This window comes from Capra hircus, chromosome 15, assembly GCF_001704415.2.
Source record: "Capra hircus breed San Clemente chromosome 15, ASM170441v1, whole genome shotgun sequence".
Taxonomy (NCBI): Eukaryota; Metazoa; Chordata; class Mammalia; order Artiodactyla; family Bovidae; genus Capra; species Capra hircus.
This window is the reverse complement of record NC_030822.1, coordinates 36,991,619-37,009,557: the sequence shown is the minus strand read 5'-3', so window position 1 is coordinate 37,009,557 and position 17,939 is coordinate 36,991,619. Positions and strand designations below refer to the sequence as shown.

The window sequence follows — 17,939 nt, the reverse complement described above, 5'->3', positions numbered from 1 at the left end:
GTAAAGCTAGTTCACTGGCCTGAAGAGCCCTTGCTTTTTGTCACTGCACTGTATTATTTCTCTACAGTGCAAAAGCACAAAGATCCAGCCCATGGAAAGACAGTGACACTAGGCCTAGGTTCTCTGTAGTCCTTGAAAAGCCTGGAGATGGACAAAGACCTCCAGCCACCGTGTGGGACTCTACGGAGACCCTGTGTGTGGCAGCTGGGCTAGGCTAGAGGCGCAGGGAATCAATTTCATAGCACTACAAGAGCAGCATGGAAGAGAGGCTAAAAACTTGGGCTCTGGTGGTATTTGAACAGGGGTTCACACCCTGACCTGGGTGCTTACCAATTTATGACTTCGTTTCTTAATTTCCTTAAGTTTCTTCTTCTGTGAGATGAAAATGATAATAGGATCTGTTTCACACAAAGTTGTGAGCAATGATAAAATAATACACATAAAGTTCTTGGACAGTCTTTGATATGGAAAGTCTTAGCAATGTTAACTACTGTTATTATGAACTAAGGAGAGATTAAGCAGTGCTCAGGAACCTGACTGGAGTATAGGAAGCCACAAGTTTTCCCACATTCGTGTCTCTGATACCAAAGGGACATGTGAAAGGTTACAGGCTCCTTGGCTAAATCAATGCCATTGCTGTCAAGAGAAGGAAGCGGGGCAGCGTTTGCCTTGCATCCAGAAAGGAAGGGGGCAGTACTGACCGAGCTGATGAAGTTGGCTCTGTGACTTGGCGTTGCACGCGGATGCCATGGGCACAGCTGTCCTGCTCCCCCGTCTGGGTTGAGAGGGGAATGTCTGGGGAGGTGTGACTGATCTTCATGGAGGAGTCTGGACAAGGGGTGGGAGGGTCTAGGAAGCCCTCACTGTTCTCCTGCTCATTGGTCTCTGTGTCCGTGTAGTTAAGAGGCTCCTGGTTGTTGTCTTTGCTACTAGAGAACAGGCCTCGTTCTCGCCACGGAACCCAGCAGAGTTTCCAAGACACGAAGAGAGACACACCAAAGAGAGCGAGGCCACAGGCAGTGACTACAAGGGTCAGCAGGCTCACTGAGATATCTGCAAAGAAGCAAAGATCAAAGGTCAGTGGGATTGCTCCTCCCGTGCCCACCTACTGCACGGTGTGGTCAGAATGACCCTCTCATTCATGCATCCCTCAGGAGTGACGGCGGAAGGCCAGGCCTGGGATGCTGCCATATCACCTGGGACGTATACTGAATGTCCCTGCTGATCCTGAGGCAGGGACAATGAGGATTCAGACACAAGCACAGAGGATGTAACATGCAGGCATGTTTAGAAACAAACAGCCTGCGATAGCAAGAGACAGGGTGTATTCAGGGGACCAGGAATGCCCTGCAAGGCAACTGAGACCCTGTCCCCTCAGCAATAAAAATCACTGATATTCTGGGAGTAGAGTGGTTTCAACTATCATTAAAAATTCCTCTGTCATCTCAGAGAGCAGTATAATTTGGGAGTCATTTAAGTAACATCTTTTTTAAAACAAGAGAAAATTAGAGTGCTTTTCCCTCTCTTTTTGATATGAGCTTTTAAAGGTCTAAACATTTTGCAGCTCAAGGCCTCTGAAGCCTCAAGCATACCCACCACCTGGTGGTCAGGTGCTCAGGACCGGTGGAGAACAGTCACAGTTTGGGTTTCCCCAGTAGCAGAGCTGAGACAAGTGGTCAAGGGCAAGAGGTTTATTTAGACGGTGAAGAAAACATAGGTAGGGGAGTAGGGAAGTGACCCAGTTAGAAGAGGGAAGTTATTCAGGGGGGTAAGAAAGCAGCCAGTAGGGGGAGGGGGCTGTGTCAAGCCAGCTACCACAGTGGAGGAACAGAGATTAAACTGCTGCAGAGGGTCCACACCCCAGGGGCCTGGGTTTCTTATAGCATCAATCCCCTTCAGTTATTGATTTGAGGGCAGCTCTCAAGGGGCATCTGCTATGTGGGTGGCAAAATAAGTTTCTGTGGCCAGAAAATTTCCACATTTCAAATAATGCAGGGCTGGCCTAGGAGGTCAGTAGGCAGATGCTCAAGTGCCAAGGGAGAGGGGTTGTGTGGGGCAACAACATCTGCTACACGGAGCATGGCCCCACGGCCTCAGCCAGGGTCCATGGCAGTGCAGTGTCTAGAGTTGGTGTGCACCCAACGCTCGGAACAAAGCCCATCCCTCTCCAGGCTTCCACCCCACCCTACAGTAGAGCCAGGGAGAGGCTGACACATCAATCTGAACTCATTCCTGGCAGTGTGGTGCGATAAACTTCTTCCTTAATGGACATCCCTACCTGCCCTTACTGGGCTCCATTACAGTCTGAGGCCCCAAGGATTCGTCCCAGGTTCTGCCTTTACTGTCCATCATTAATATTTGCACTGCTTCAGCCAAAGCTTTCTAGATGTCCATTACATGCCAGGGATTGTGCCAGGCTTTGGAGACACAATGGAGAACATGACAGACACACTCTAACCTTCACAGACTCCTATTCTAGTAAAGGGGAAAATTAGGAATCAGTTACTAACAGTCACAATGTCAGCGATTCACAGCACACCAACAATCCATGACATGAGACAGCTGAGGCATGCATGTGAACCCATCCTGCAAGTCACTTCCCTAAGGAATCAAGCTGACCACCTGCTGTCTGTGCACTTTTCAACATGATTCTTAAGGTACTTGATCATTCTTATGAAACGATAAGACAATTTCTTCATGAAAAATTGCCCTTGACAGAAAGCCAGCTGCCAGGGCTGGTGATGGATCTGATGTGTCTCCTCCATGCCTCCCAATCAATCTTTGCCCTTGTGGCGAAACAACATCATATCTCTGTTTGGAAACACAGGGGCTCCAGTTTCAACATTGGTAATTGAGCTCAAAATCTTTGCTTATCCCATTTCTCTTCAAATATCACTGAAACAGGATAAGCAAACTATATAACTATGGAAAACAAGGACAAGTACTTTCTATCTAATACTGAGGCATTTCTGGGATTGTTTTAAACGAAAAACCAATCAGGGCTGAACATTTAACACAAGCCAGTGAAGGACAGGGAAGCCTGGCATGCTGAAGTCACAGGGTTGTAAAGAGTCAGGCACGACTGAGCGACTGAACAACAAAAAACAACAATGAAGAAATGCTGAGGGAAAAACAGAACTTAAAAATCTCAGGTGCAGAGCAACAAAGGCAGGGATGGGGGACAGGGAAGAGTCAAGGCGGGCAAAGTAAAGGACACTAGAAATCGCAAATCATGGCGCCCCAACGTGAGGGGGGAGAGAACATGGTTTGGTCACAGGCTCTACTTGGTTCTGATAGCTCACACAGCAGGATGGAAAATTTGGTGGTGAAAACTTCTATGATAGGTGGTAGTACTGGGAGTGCCGGAAAGGAGGAAACCCTTCCCAGTGAATCAGGCTGCCACAGCAAAGATCAACCTCTACTCGCTCCAATGAAATCTAAAAATAAAACAATCTGTACAACACAGTGAAACCCCTTAATACATTCTGTAATCCAAAGAGAGGCAAACCCCCTTCTCTGCATCATGTTAATCACTTTAGCACCAACCTGACACACACCCCACTAGGAGGATGGCAGAGGCTGGACACACTGGAAGGCAGTAAGGTTACAAGTGTGATGTGATAATTATATATTCGCATTTACCAAATATCCCCTCTTCCACACCATAGTGCCCCCTCCAACGATGGAGCATCAATCTCAAACCCTTGACGTTGGTCTTGGCCACATGACTTATTTTGGTCAATAAAGTACGTGTAGATATGGCCCATGCCACCTTGGAGCAGAGGACTGTTGGGCTCCCACCTTCTGCCATGAGAAGAAGGCGGCTGATATTTTAGCCTAGGGGCCACAATGGAAGACTTGAGGTGCAGGCCCAGAGTCCAGAATGAAGAGCAAATTTAAACCTGATGCACAGACTGGGCAGGACAGCAAAACGATCCATAGATCCATGAGCAAAACTTAAACAGTTGATGTTTTATTTAAGTCACCAAGATTTTGAATGTGCATGTCCCTATAGCAAAAAGTTGACTAATAAACATGATCATATAATTTACTGTCCAAGACTAAGATATATTTAAGAGGGTAAAGAGGTGAAATCAATAATCACATTGACAAGACACTTTACCCAGGATTGTCCAGGCCTATGGTCACCCTGCATTCAGAACCCTACTTGAGCTCTGAACTCATCCGCGTGGTACAATATGGCCTCTTGGAGTTTACTTGGCATTGACAACATGCTAAATAGAGTAAATCCTAGATCTATTTCTGCTAGTCACCATAGCACCTGACCCAGCTTAGCTGAGTCTCAGCTTATGTACTCCAAAACCACCTTTCTCCCAAGTCCAGTAATGGGAGATCCATGAAAGCAGGGGTTTTGTCTGTCCCTCTTAGGACTGAATCCCAAGCATTTAAAGGGTGCCTGAAACATAGCTCACATTCACTGTACATTTGATGCAGCCCACCAGAGAGCCCTGTGGTCACCTCCAGGTCTACCATGAGTTAAGGCTGTGTGGCCCATAAGCTCCAGGAGCCACTCACTAGTCACATTCATAGTTGTTGACAGATGTCTGTGCATCCCAGGTACTACAGAAAATAACTGGCAAATAGCACGAGGGGCTTTTCTTATTTGCACAAAAGTGCCCTATAGGTGAGCAAGGGGTCAGAGAGCACCAGGAGAAACCAACAGTGACTTACACAGCCACACCAACCACTAAGTGCAGTCATCAGGACTTCTTGATAGCAAATAGCTCAGGGTACTCTTTACACACTCTATTTGTACTTTTCTCTCTTTTTTCAGAAAGAAGTACTAGAAAGCTGCTTTAGCCTCACTAAGGCCACACATACCATCCACCTCTGACCCACAGCCTCAGGAAAGAAAGAGGGAGAATTCATTCAGAACCACAAAGTAGCTTTTTCAGAAAAGGAGTTATTGCTTAAGTAAGGTGGTAGGTACATGGCCATTTGTTTTATTACTGATTTTTAAACTACATGTATTATACAGACATACACACAAACATATATATTATTTGGCACTGACATATTTTATAATAAAAATTGAAAAAAGTAAATAGTACCATCAAAAAGTTATTACTCTAAAGATAATTTTTCTGAAAAATAGAAAAGTGTAATCGGCCCTTCTGTCCAAGAGTCAAGAGAATAACCAGGTGGTGATCCAGGATGAAATGAGGCAAATGGTAGGTAACGCAGCTGGGACCCAGAGCCTCAGGGGTGCCACTGGTTGGGGTGACTGTGCATCAGTCTGTACCCAGAGCTGCTGCAGAACACCCCTTCAGGGAAGAGGCAGAGCGGTGTGTCCTGCCATCAGGCCTGACCATCAGCACCCTCTTCTGCAGGCCACTAGCCCTCACTATAGGACATGAAGTACTGCAGCAACATCCCCGGACCCTGGACACAAGGCACCAGGACACCCCTAGACCCAGCAGACATCCCAGGGGGATACCTACGATTCCAAGGGATCCCTGCAAGCCTGAAGACTTGCTCTAGAATGACAAATATCACTGCCCAATGAACACACGGCTTGGGCACCTACACATCGTGTAGGAATAGCAGTTGCCCTGCTGAACTGTGAAAGGATGGGAAGAACATGTAAACTGATGACAACAACAGAGCCATAGGGCAAAATCAGCAACTTGGAAGAGGCTAACCCAGCTGAGCCATCAGAATAAATGACACCTGACATAAAACAAATCAATGTGAGAGACAAATTGACTCATATATTCAGTGAGATGTTTAAACTGTGGCCAAGAGAGATAAGTACGGCTGCAGCCGTAACCAGAATCAGACACCCCTCAGATTTCACCTGGTTTAACTATGAGATTTTAGCCCTAGAACTCCATAGCCAGCCACATTATCACAAGAGGAAAGGCATTTTCAGCCATCAGTGACTCAGAAAATATGTGATTCATGTACCCCTTCCTGCATAAAATCTATAGAATTCTCCAAACAAACAAGTAAAATTTTATGTTAGAATAGAGAACTCAAGAAGGGAAGAGCTTTCTAGATAAGACATATACTTAGATACTAGATACCACAAGAATTAGTGATAATCAAAGAAAACAGTAAAAAGTGTATTAAAACTAATTGCTGGTTTTGAGGTTATAAAGTTCAACAGAACTATAAAGGAAAAAAAATCCACTTAAAAGAGCAAAGGAATGGTAACTACATTCACTTAAAATTCCAACAATTTCAAAAATATGTGGGAAAAGGAAGAAGGAAGGAAAAACAAATTAAATGGCCTACAGTGTTAGCAGGGAGACGTGACAGATGACAGGTAACTTCAACTTGATGTTGATACGGAAATTAGGTGTAAATATGTACCTAAAATATTAGAGGGAGATAGTGACTCATAATGGTGCATATGCATACAGATTTATGCATATATATCCTCTCCTTCCTGAGACACCCCCCGCCCATTAAATAATATGAAACAAAAAGCATAAACTCACAATCACAAAGAAAACAGCATGGGATGATTAGCAGTTTGTTGTGCTGTGCTTAGTCGCTCAGCTGTGTTTGACTCTTTGCAACCCCATGGACTGCAGCCCACCAGACTCCTCTGTCCATGGGGATTCTTCAGGCAAGAATAGAGTGGGTTGCCATGCACTTCTCTAGGGGTTCTATCCCAACCCAGGGATCAACCCAGGTCTCCCACATTGCGGGTGGATTCTCTACTGTCTGAGCCACCAGGAAAGCTCTCATCAGGCTCAGGATACAGACATTTTCAATACGGCAGAAACTAAGACTAAGATACTGATTTGAAAACAAGAGTAGCGACTGAAAATCTTCCCCCAATACTGTCCAGTATGTCTAGGGAGAAACCAAGGCGACTAGTGCAAGAATTGGTGCCCAAGAACAGAATTCTCCATATTCTGGCAAAAAATGGAACCTCATAAAGAACGCTTTAAGTAAATATTGACTGTTAAAAACTTCAGTCACAGATGCATAGCCCTACACCCAGCTTTTCTACTGCCTCACTCTTAAATATGACTACGTTCCTTGGAAGAATAGCTATGACAAATCTAGATAGTGTATTAAAAAGCAGAGATGTCACTTTGCTGACAAAGACCCATATAGTCAAAGTTGTGACTTGTCTCTAGTAGTAGTCATGTATGGATGTGAGAGTTGGACCATAAAGAAGACAGAGTGCTAAAGAACTGATGCTTTCGACCTGTGGTGCTGGAGAAGACTCTTGAGAGTCCCGAGGACAGCAAGGAGATCAAACTAATCAATCCTAAAGGAAATCAACCTTGAATATTCATTGGAAGGACTGGTGTTGAAGCTGAAGCTCCAATACTTTGACTACCTGATGCAAAGAGCTGACTCACTGGAAAAGACTCTGATGCTGGGAAAGATTGAGGGCAAGAGGAGAAGGAGGTGACAGAGGATGAGATGGTGAGAAGGAGGTGACAGAGGATGAGATGGCTGGATGATATCACTGACTCAGTGGACATGAGTTTGAGCAAACTCAGAGAGAGAGTGAAGGACATGGAAGCTTGGCATGCTGCAGTTCATGGGGATGCAGAGTCGGGATTGAAAAACAACAACACTTCAGAGAATCGCCAGCCATATAGAGAAATCTCATGGCAACATCAGCATATAGAAGGAAAAAAGAAAACGATGTTCCCAGAGAAAACAGAGATTAGGAAGGAAACAGCAACTTTTAAAACATTTCAATCACAGGAAATTTCCATGATGTATTTCCTCTATAAAACAAGGGCAGACTACTAGAATGAAATGGAGAAGAAAATAAGACAATCTTCTTAGGAAAAACAAACAAACAAACAAAAACACGATTGCTAAAACAAATAAAAAATTCAAAAGAGGGTAACCAAAGGTTCAGAAAACTTAGGCAAAATTATGCTAAAATTATTTCTACATTAAAAACCACATGGAGATAGAGCAAACCATTTCTGTTGGGATGAAATTAGAGGAGACTTTCACTTCCATGTTAACTTTTTATAAAGAGTAAATATTACTGAGGAAAAAATGAAAACATTTTTTAAGCTGCTGTAGTACATGAAGTACATGTGGCAGCACATTCAGGTGAACTTGGGTTTGTAATCTCCAAACATTTCTGAAAAACAGTCCTTATTTAACCCTGCTCCTTGGTTTATGAAGAACAAAGCAGTGCATATTATGAAAATCATTACAAAAATCGTCATCTCAGTTCCCCAGCACATTTTTCCCTCCAAGTCAAACCCGTAAAAGCCATTTTTGCCCTTGTCTGCTCATCTTTGTTCAGGCTTTTAGATCCATGAACAAAATATCAGGAGGCTGACACAGGCTATCAACTTTTTATCTTGCTGATACCTATTTTAAACTTACAACTCTTTCGTCTCATGCTCATTCCATACGAGAAGGGATATTTTAACACCAGAAACAAATGACATTCCCTTAAAATACTATATTGAGCTTTATGAATAAAATTATTACACTGTCCTTATTTTGTTAATTGCTTCAGAGTTGTGAGAACTTTGAACTTTGTATTTTCTGTCGGGATATAGCTGATGAACAGTGTTGTAACAGTTTCAGGTCAACAGCACAGGGTCTCAGCCACAGTACATGCATCCATTCTCCCTCAAACTCCCCTCCTGTCCAGGCTGCTACATAACGCTGAGCAGAGTTGTGTGTGCTATACAGTAGGTCCTTGCTGGTTTCCACTTTAAACAAAGCAGTGTGTACAAGTCCATGCCAAACTCTCTAACTATCCCTTTCCCTCATCCTTCCCTCTGGCAACCAGAAGTTCATTCTCTAAGTTGGAGATTCTTTGTTCATTTTGTAAGTACATTCATTTATATAATTTTAGATACACATATAAGGGATGTCATACAATATTTCTCCTTCTCTGACTTACTTCACTCAGTATGATCATCTCTAGGTCCACCCATGTGGCTGCAAATGGCATTATTTCATTCTTTTTAATGACTGAGTAGCATTACATTGTATATATGTACTAAATCTTCTTTATCCACTCCTCTGTCAATGGACATTTAGGGTGCTTCCATGTCTTGGCTATTGTAAACAGGGCTGCAATGAGCACTGGGGTGCATGTATTCTTTCGGATCATGTTTTTCCCTGGATATACGCCCAGGAGTGGGATTGCATGGTCATATGGTAGCTTTATTTTCAGTCTTTTAAGGAACCTCTGTACTGTTCTCCATAGCAGTGGTACCAATTTACATTCCCACAAACACTGTAGGGGCAGGGTTCCCTTCTCTCCATACCTTCTCCAGCATTTGTTGTTTGTGGAGTTTTTGATGATAGCCATTCTGGTTGATGTGAGGTGATACCTCATTGTAGTTTTATTTGCAGACATCTTCTCATCTGTCTCTTGGCCATCTATGTCTTCTTTGGAAAAATGTCTATTTAGGTCTTCTGCCTATTTGTTGACTGGGCTATTCTGATGTTTGCCTCATGAGCTGTTTGTAAATTCTCGAGACTAATCCCTTGTTGGTCACATTATTTGTAAATATTTTCTCCCAATCTGTTGGTTGTCTTTATGTTTTATTTATTATTTCCTTTGTTGTGCAAAAGATTTTGAGTTTAAGTAGGTCCCATTTGTTAACTTTTGTTTTTTTTCCCATTATTCTGGAAGACAGATCAAAAAAGATATTACTGTCATTTATGTCAGAGGGTGTTCTGTTTTTCTCTGAGTTTTATGGTGTCTGGTCCCACATTTAGGTCTTTAATGCTTTTTGAGCTTATTTTTGTGTATGATGCTAAAGAATGATCTAGTTTCATTTTTTATATGTAGCTGTCCAGCTGTCCCAGCATCATTTGTTGAAGAGACTGTCTTTCCAACACTGTGTAGTTTTGCCTCCTTTGTCACAGATTAACTGACCATAAATGCATGAGCTTATTTCTGGGCTTTCTATCCTGTCCCATTGATCTATATTTCTATTTTTGTACCAGTATCATACTGTTTTGATGTCTGTAGCTTTGTAGTATAATTCAAAGTCAGGGAGCCTGATTCCTCTAGCTCCATTTTTATAAATCAAGATTGCTTTGGCTATTCAGAGTCTTTTGTGTCTCCATACAAATTCTGAGATCTTTTTGTTATAATTCTGTGAAAAATGCCATTGGTAACTTGATAAGGATTGCAATGAATCTGTACATTGCCTTGGGTAGAATAGCTATTTTGACAATATTGATTCTTCCAATCCATGAACATGGTATATTGTTCCATCTATTTGTGTCTTCTCAGAGCTGTGAGAACTCTGTCCTGCATAAATAAGGCACTGGAGATTGGAAACTACTGCCCTAGTCCCTTGAATGTCAGTCCTGCCCCGTCTCTACTTATGACAACAGTGTAGTTCAGGGCAAAACAGGAAAATAGATGACATTTTTGATACCCACCCAGTCTTCTTGTCCTAAGCTCCCCACTTTAACTGCTCTCTCAACCTTGTGTTATCCCAGAAGACTAGAATTTTCAAAGGGATTATATTGGAAACTAAAGACTTGATGTCTGTGTCTAGTCCTCTCGCTGCCATAGAGACTTAGGGTGACAGCACAGAAGAGCCAGTGAAGATGCTCAGAATGAGTCAAGGTGTTTCCAGGGCAGGCAGAGGAAACCTCGAATCACAATTGAGGAGGGAAACAAAAAACATCAGAGCTGGAAAAAAAGGTGCTGAGTACTGAGACTGAGGTGGATGGGACATAAAAAGGGAGAGAAAACTCATGGTCAGAACCTGGGATGACAGGAACTGGTTTAAAAGAATGGTGCAAAATGAACTATAGCAGGTAGCTCAAGATCACTGATACAGTCACTAACATATGATTTACCTTTCTGCAAAAGGATTTGAGACAGCTTAAAAAATATAATGCAGCAGAGTAGGAGATACTTTCCAAGGAAATCAGAGCCAAAGAAAAATAAAACTAAGATGAAGATGAAGTCAGGGGGAAGTAAATAGCCAAAATGCATACATGAGGTTTTGTAAAGTTGCCAGAGGTGGCTACAGAATTGGCTCCCAACATCCCACGTATCACAGAAAAGAAGAAATATAACCAATGATATGATTCAGCATCTAGAAAACTATACAATTAAGAAATACTTGAGACAATGAAAATCTGCACTAGAAATGTAATGATATTAGAGGTTATTATTAATTACTTTTAGATATGATCATTGTATTGTGGTTATGTTGTATAGACAGATATGTAAACATTCAAATGATATCATGTCTGGAATTTACTTCAAATTACAGATAAATCAAGATTGGCCACAGGTTAATAATTCTTGAAACTAAGTAATGAGCACATGTGGCTTATTATATTATTCTCTCTACTTTTGAATATGTTTGACAAATTCCTAACAAAAAACAAAAAACAAAACACGTTTTGGTTGGAGAAAATGTTGATTTCTGACTTCAGTCTTAGACATTCTTATTTAACAGGTCTTGGGTGAGATTCCTTTAATCTCCATTTTTAACAAGCATCTCAAATCTCAGATTAACCTGATGCCAACAGTCGCCAGACAACAATGAATAAACAAGACCAAGTAAACACTGTATCTATGGTTCAGAACACAAGACGCCTGCCTAAAACAGCTGTGTCTTGGGGGCCTAATAAAGACAAAACTGGGAAATTCAGTTAGACAGTCAGGCCATGGAGAACCTGAAGATATCACATGGTAGCTTGTAGGGAAAGTGATAATGTAATTAGATGGAGGGAAACAGCCAAGACTAGACAGCTTTGATGATGAGATGTTAGGTGTTTCAGGGAACCAAATCAATGTGGAAACACTGTACTAGAATAAACCTAGAAGTTATCCAGAACAGACTTGTTGATCAGAATTCCCTCATCAATAATCCCTTCCATGTGACCATACGGACTTTATTTGAACACATTATTTTCTGTATTTTTTTTAAACTTAATGCAATGAACATGTATTACTGTGCAATTTTAAAGGTAATAATAATAACAGTAATAAAATTATTACATTCAAAAATTACAGAAGTCAGTGCAGGGGAACTTAGTCCCCCAATACCTCAATAGCCCAGAGGGTTCTGAGTGGTGACCTTTATCTTGGATAAAAAGTACATAATAGATGTTAGGCTACAATTAAATGCTTTAGTGTTTAAATACTTGAAACCTAAGTTGTCCGGGAAATATAATCTTGCAGAAACCTTGCTCTTTAATACACTGTAAGGCACCAAAGCACACTAGTAGAAACACAAGTTCTAGAAACACACAGCCAAGGTCTGCAGTCCAGTATCAGTTGTGCAACATAAATCTCTTGGTATTCTGTTTTCTCACAGCAGCATTAGGACAATAATACAATTTATTCCTTAGAGTTATTTAGAAAGGTACTGGCAGTCAATAAATGTAAGTTACTATTTTTTTCATGAGGTGTCTCAGATTCACCCACTCCACATCTAGACTTATTCTTACTGCCAAGAAGTGGTCACCATGGTTAATGAATAACAAGGCTTCCCACGGCTTTATGAAATGGGGCCAGCAATAAGCAAATATTAAGCCCCAAATGGTGCTTACTGAGTTGAATTATGGAGAACAAGAGAAAGAGCTTCTATTGAGCACCTGATATTTGCTAAGGACCATACCATGGATACAAAGTAAAGAAGACTAGACCCTGCCCTCAAAGAATCACTAGTCCTTTCAGTAATGCTATTTACAACTCAGAGTGCTGCTGAAAATCAGAAGTGAGGGATATACAACCCAATCTGGAGTTCAGAGAAGGCTTCCCATAAAACAGGAGTGAGCCAAGTCCTACTTACAACCTCTTCTCTTACACAAAGGCAAAACCCAGGTCACTTGGGCATGTGGTCGAAAGACTTCACCAGGAGGAAGGGAAAGCCAGGGCTTCTGCATATGGCCTCCAAGCTGCATAGGGCATAACTTGCCCAATTGTACATGGAGGCCCTGGGAAAGACCTGGCATGTTCCAAGGCCTCTCAGGCCACCTTTGCCACCATTTATATTTTGTGACCCTGGGTAAGTCATTGCTCCTGTATGGTCTTCCTCATCTGTCATAAAGGGTCTGGGCAAGGTTCTTATAGCCTGTGGTTTTTGTGGACTTGCCAAATGACCTTGAGCTCACAGCAATGTTTCCCTAGAGCTAAAGCCATTGTAATAACTCCTATTAGTGACCAGAAGTCAATTGGTGCTCTCCACCTGAAGGCTATGTTTTAGGGCCATTCTTGGTTTTCATTCTTGCAGCTGACACGAGGTTGTCTTAGCTCATGGAAAAACATTGCCTCCTAATGCAAAATGCCCTGGGTCGGGAATATCCCCAGGAGTAGGGCATGGCAACTCACTCTAGTACTCTTGCCAGGAGAATCCCATGGACAGAGGAGCCTAGCGGGCTACAGTCCATAGCATCATAAAAAGTCAGACACAAATGAAGTGACTTATCATGTATTCAGTGCAAACTGCAAGGATTATTAACGGGTATTAACTTGGGTCTGCAGGGGCTATTCCATTATTAAGGTACTGAACCAGGTAAACAGATCACTCCAAGGCCTTAACTTTAAGTTCATGAACTGGTCAAACGAATTAGAGTATGGTAACTTGCAAGTGGCATAACTAGATTCTATTGTAACTGACATGAAGAGAGGAGCATATTTAAAAGGACTGGGTCTCTGGCCCTATTGGGCTGCACCCCACAGGCCTACAAGGCCTTTATCCTGCAGGCCTAAAAGGCCTCTCTACCCAATAGGCCTACAAGACCATTACTTGCCCAGCTTCAGGACTGAAGGAAAAATCTAGAGTCAGCAACAGAAACACTGATGGTTTAAGAGGTAGGGAGAGAGCTTATATGTCTGAAGTAAGGTCCTAGAGCAATTCATTACCACGTGCAGCAGACATAGCAGGACGGTGGCAGACTTTGCTCTGGGGACTAGGTTACCAGTTACAGGAGGAAATGACGTCAGGTCGGCTTATCAGTTACCGGGGAAACCAGCAGAGGGGCATGCCCCTTTGATTAACTATTGGAACAGTCATCAGCTGGGACTGGGGCAAGTGTGTAGGAAGGTCAGTTCTGTGACTAGGGTGCAGATGAATCCAGCACTGGTCCAGCAGGTAATATATGAGAGGACAGTCACCTAGAGTGGTCTGAACATACAAACCCTTGACCCTTTCCTCAGAAGGCTGTCCAGGTGATTCTGCCAGTGTTAAGGAAGCAGTCAGCCTAAAATTAGCATTGAGAGAACACGTTCTGTTGCACCTTCTATTTACAAAGTGCAGCCTCATCAGTGTGACCCGCACCTCCTCACACTGCCATCACCCCTCTGCCTTGGCCAGATGGGGCAGAGGCTGCTCAGGCTACACGGTGATTGGAGCTGCAAACACTAAGAGCTGTGTTTTGGCTCTTGCATCCCAAATCCCTGAGCTCCCACCCCTGTTGAGCCTGGGCCTCTGCTGTCTGCATTAACAGAAAGGCTTGGGAACTATCTTCAGGTTTGCTGCTGGGTTTCCATTCTCTCTTCATTTTCTACAGATATTATTTAATTGGAAAAAAAAGTCCATGTAAGAAAATATTTTACCACCCACTGTAGCTTCACTTGAAGTGCTTCCAAAATCTACAGTTTTCTGTATCATGGGATTCTGGTCTGTGCAGAGTAAATAAAACATTCAGATGTACTAAGATTCTTAAGAAATAACAGAAAATCTGATGTGTAGGGTTTTATATAATGGGGACTTTTTGCCTGAAAAGAATACCATGAAACAAATCTTAAGAACATGTGGAGATCAAGTAGAGGCCCAAGAGGTTAGTAACCTTCCCCGGAGTGCCTGCGGGAAACTGGAGTCTAGGTCCAGTTAGCACTGGACAGGATGACAGTGGGCACCTCGGAGGTCTGGTGTCTAGCTCTGTAACTTTCTATGAGACTCGGGGCTGCCTGCAACTTCTCTTTAGAAGCCATTTCTCACTTCTAAAATTGGGGGGTGGGGTGGAAATGCCTCCCTGCCTGGCTCTTTTGAAAATTAGGTACCTACACCTCTGTATGTATTAAGAGCTTGTCACAGTGCTTTCAAGTAGTGTTACTTAAAATTCTTTTCTAGCTTAGGACTGCTGCACTGGCCTAGGAATTCACACCTCCCACAGGACCTCTTTCCAAACTCTGTTATTCAGAGTCATTTCCCAAGCCAGATCTGGTCTTGCTTTGATCCAATTAGTCTTTAAATCTATCATCTACCCTGTGGAACAAGATCAAAAGGTTGCTGACAATCACCTTTGGAACCAGCATTTTTAGAAAAAAATCTCACAAAGCAACATGTGGTGGGAATGCTTCTTCGCATTCCTGGCTCCCCTGAGGAGTGACTTTCCCCCAAATGCTCCTGGTCACTTCTCCCACCTCTTCCTGCTCCATTCAGAGGGGAAGTGGGTTACTCAACTAGCGTGAGGCAGCCCCACGTCTCCCTTCTATGTGGTACCTGTCTGCCTGCATAGGGCATGGCGCATTTACAGTACCTTTACTGGGAAGTCTGTTACTGTGGCTGGACCCCAGAATAAGACAGACTCTCTCTCCTGGTTCTTCCTCAGGAACAGCTAGACAACTGTAGGACAGGGCCTTGATCTTTACACATATGTCCTGGCTGACAGCAGGCCTGGGCACATGCTCTCTGTGTCTATAGAGGTGAGGAAACAAAACTGCCAGGCTTCCATTAGCATGAAGGAGTTACATGGGTGTTATTCTTTTCATAGCACAATAGTTCAGCCAGAGACAGGATATATGAGGAAATCACCTGCAGTCTGGGTGTAGACTTGTTTTTAAACACATGTGAGACATTCCCTAAGAGTCTCCCAATAATCCCTAGAAGAAGGACAAGAGGTCCCAGTGAGTCCTGGTGAACTGTTAGAGGAAACAGGTCAATGCATTTTCTGTATCTTTAGGCAGTTGAATTCTAGGCATTTCAGTTATTAGAATTCTATGACTCTAAAACAATCTTTTCCCTTTCAAATAAAAAAATTAAAAAATCCTATACTCCAATGATGTACTGTTTATATGTGATGCCCTTTAAAAGAGAGTCAAAGACTTTTTTCCAACATCTGATTAATTTACGTCCTAACACTTGGACACCTGACACATTCTGTCTTCTAAGGGGAACTCTGTGTCGTGCATCTTCCATTCACCGCTCCAAACCCACTCTGCTTCGCTTTCCACCCTGCTTCCCTTTCCACCCTGCTCTGGGCCATGGAGGCTGACCTAGAGCGAATTCTTCAAGGGGGTCTGCTGAATTCAGCCAATAGGAGGCCCTCGTGGGAAATTGGAGAGTGGAGGGAGAGGAGTCACAGTATTTCCCTCCCCAGCTTCCTTCCTGCTGGGCCACCATGCTGGATGTGTCCCTCTGCTGAAATCCACAGCTCCTTTTCGGGGTTCTCTGAGGCCTATGGGTAGCAACGGCCCCCTACTATTACCAGCCCTGAAGCAATGTACTATCCCTCACCGTTTCCCTGAATCCTGACTACATCTCTGTAAAAAGTCCCTGTATTAAGGTTTTCTCAAGTTTCTTAACTTGACCATGCTGCCTGTTCCCACTGGCGCTCAGACTGATTCTCTGTGTTAATGACTTGTTTTCTATTCCAAGCGCTACCTCTTGTTTTGACCTGTGTAACCTCCCTGCATAATCTCTGGGAACCTGACCTTGTATCTGGGCCTAAGTTTCCTAATACATAAAATGAGAGGTGATGAGGTGGAAAAACTTTTCCAGAGCTCATATTCTTGAAGTTATTAGAGAGCTTTTATTTCCAAAGTATCTTCTACAACCTAGCATGATATCTAACATACAGAAGGCATCCAGTGTTTGATAAAATTCTAAGCTATGTATCACTTCCCTTTTTATATCCACTAAAAATGTCCTTTAGGAAAAGAAAATGCCAAAGAAACCATGTGTTTAAGTATACAGAATGAGCATTAAGATTACCTTTTCATGACTGATAATAATATATTTTATGCTTCTCTGAACATTTAAGTCTCCACAGAGGTAGTGCTGTGTAGTTGGAAGAGCATGGGCTCTGGAGACAGCCATCATTTATTAAGTTAACTTTACAGCATATAATACTGAGCTGCCTTTACGAAGATTTTATGTAATTGGGAGTAGAGTGATCTATTCAGAGTGTGCCAAAGAAACTGAATTTTCAGGAGACTCTTCCAGCCAGATGATGTCTCCATATAGTCTTGCTTTTTTATGGCCAACATTAACCCTAGAAATATCTCTCCTGCGAAACAGCTCCAAGTCACACGGCTACTTAAAGTCAGAGCAGAAAGTGGATTCCTGGACCATGCTGTTCCCTATTTTTATTTTTCTTTCTTCTGTCTGGCTTGAACTTTGGCCCATGGCTAAAGACAAAGACTCTTTTCCAACATATAACCTCTTACTAGCTTGGACTTTTATACTCAAAATCCTAATGTACCCCCATGGTCATCGATCTGCCTGTGCTAAAACCATGATCAAGCTTCAACTTTTGGCAATTGATAAAAAGCCTGGGGTCTTGTGTCTCTGCATTTCACTGTCAATTTTCTAAAAATTATGTTTTTAAGTCAATTTCCTTTTAGCGAATATTTCATGCGGCTGAAATGAAGATGGTTTCTTTTAAATCACTGATTTTCATCAGTAGTCATGCATAGAAACTGCCATTTATTCATCATCAGAATGATGAATAATACTGGCATATGACCAAGAAATGTAGTAATTGTTCTAAAGATTATTGACAAATAAAGAAAGAACCCTTAGACTTCAATACAAATTATTCTTAACTCTAACAGGAAGATACAAGGAATACCAATTCTTCTCAGAAGCATTCTCTTTATGACGGCCCTCTCTCTGATTCACAGAAATTTTACCTAGTGGCCACGGACGGAGACACAGCTAAAAGCAGACGCTGATGGTTTTTCCCATTTCTGCAATCCTCACTTCTCTAGAAGCCAGGTAGGCTTATTTTTTCACTTTTTTTTATAAAACTGT

The 17,939-nt window shown here is 42.5% G+C and overlaps 1 protein-coding gene across 2 annotated transcripts in view; it reads right to left on the bottom strand.

Moving 5' to 3' along the window:
• The window catches only part of SYT9 (synaptotagmin 9), a 211,406-nt gene that overhangs the window by 142,451 nt on the left and 51,016 nt on the right, over positions 1-17,939 (bottom strand). For both annotated transcript variants that reach the window (XM_018059486.1, XM_018059487.1), the window contains exon 2: positions 702-1,053. In XM_018059486.1, the coding sequence (XP_017914975.1) occupies positions 702-1,053 (352 nt within the window). The remainder of the gene's footprint in view (positions 1-701; positions 1,054-17,939) is intronic.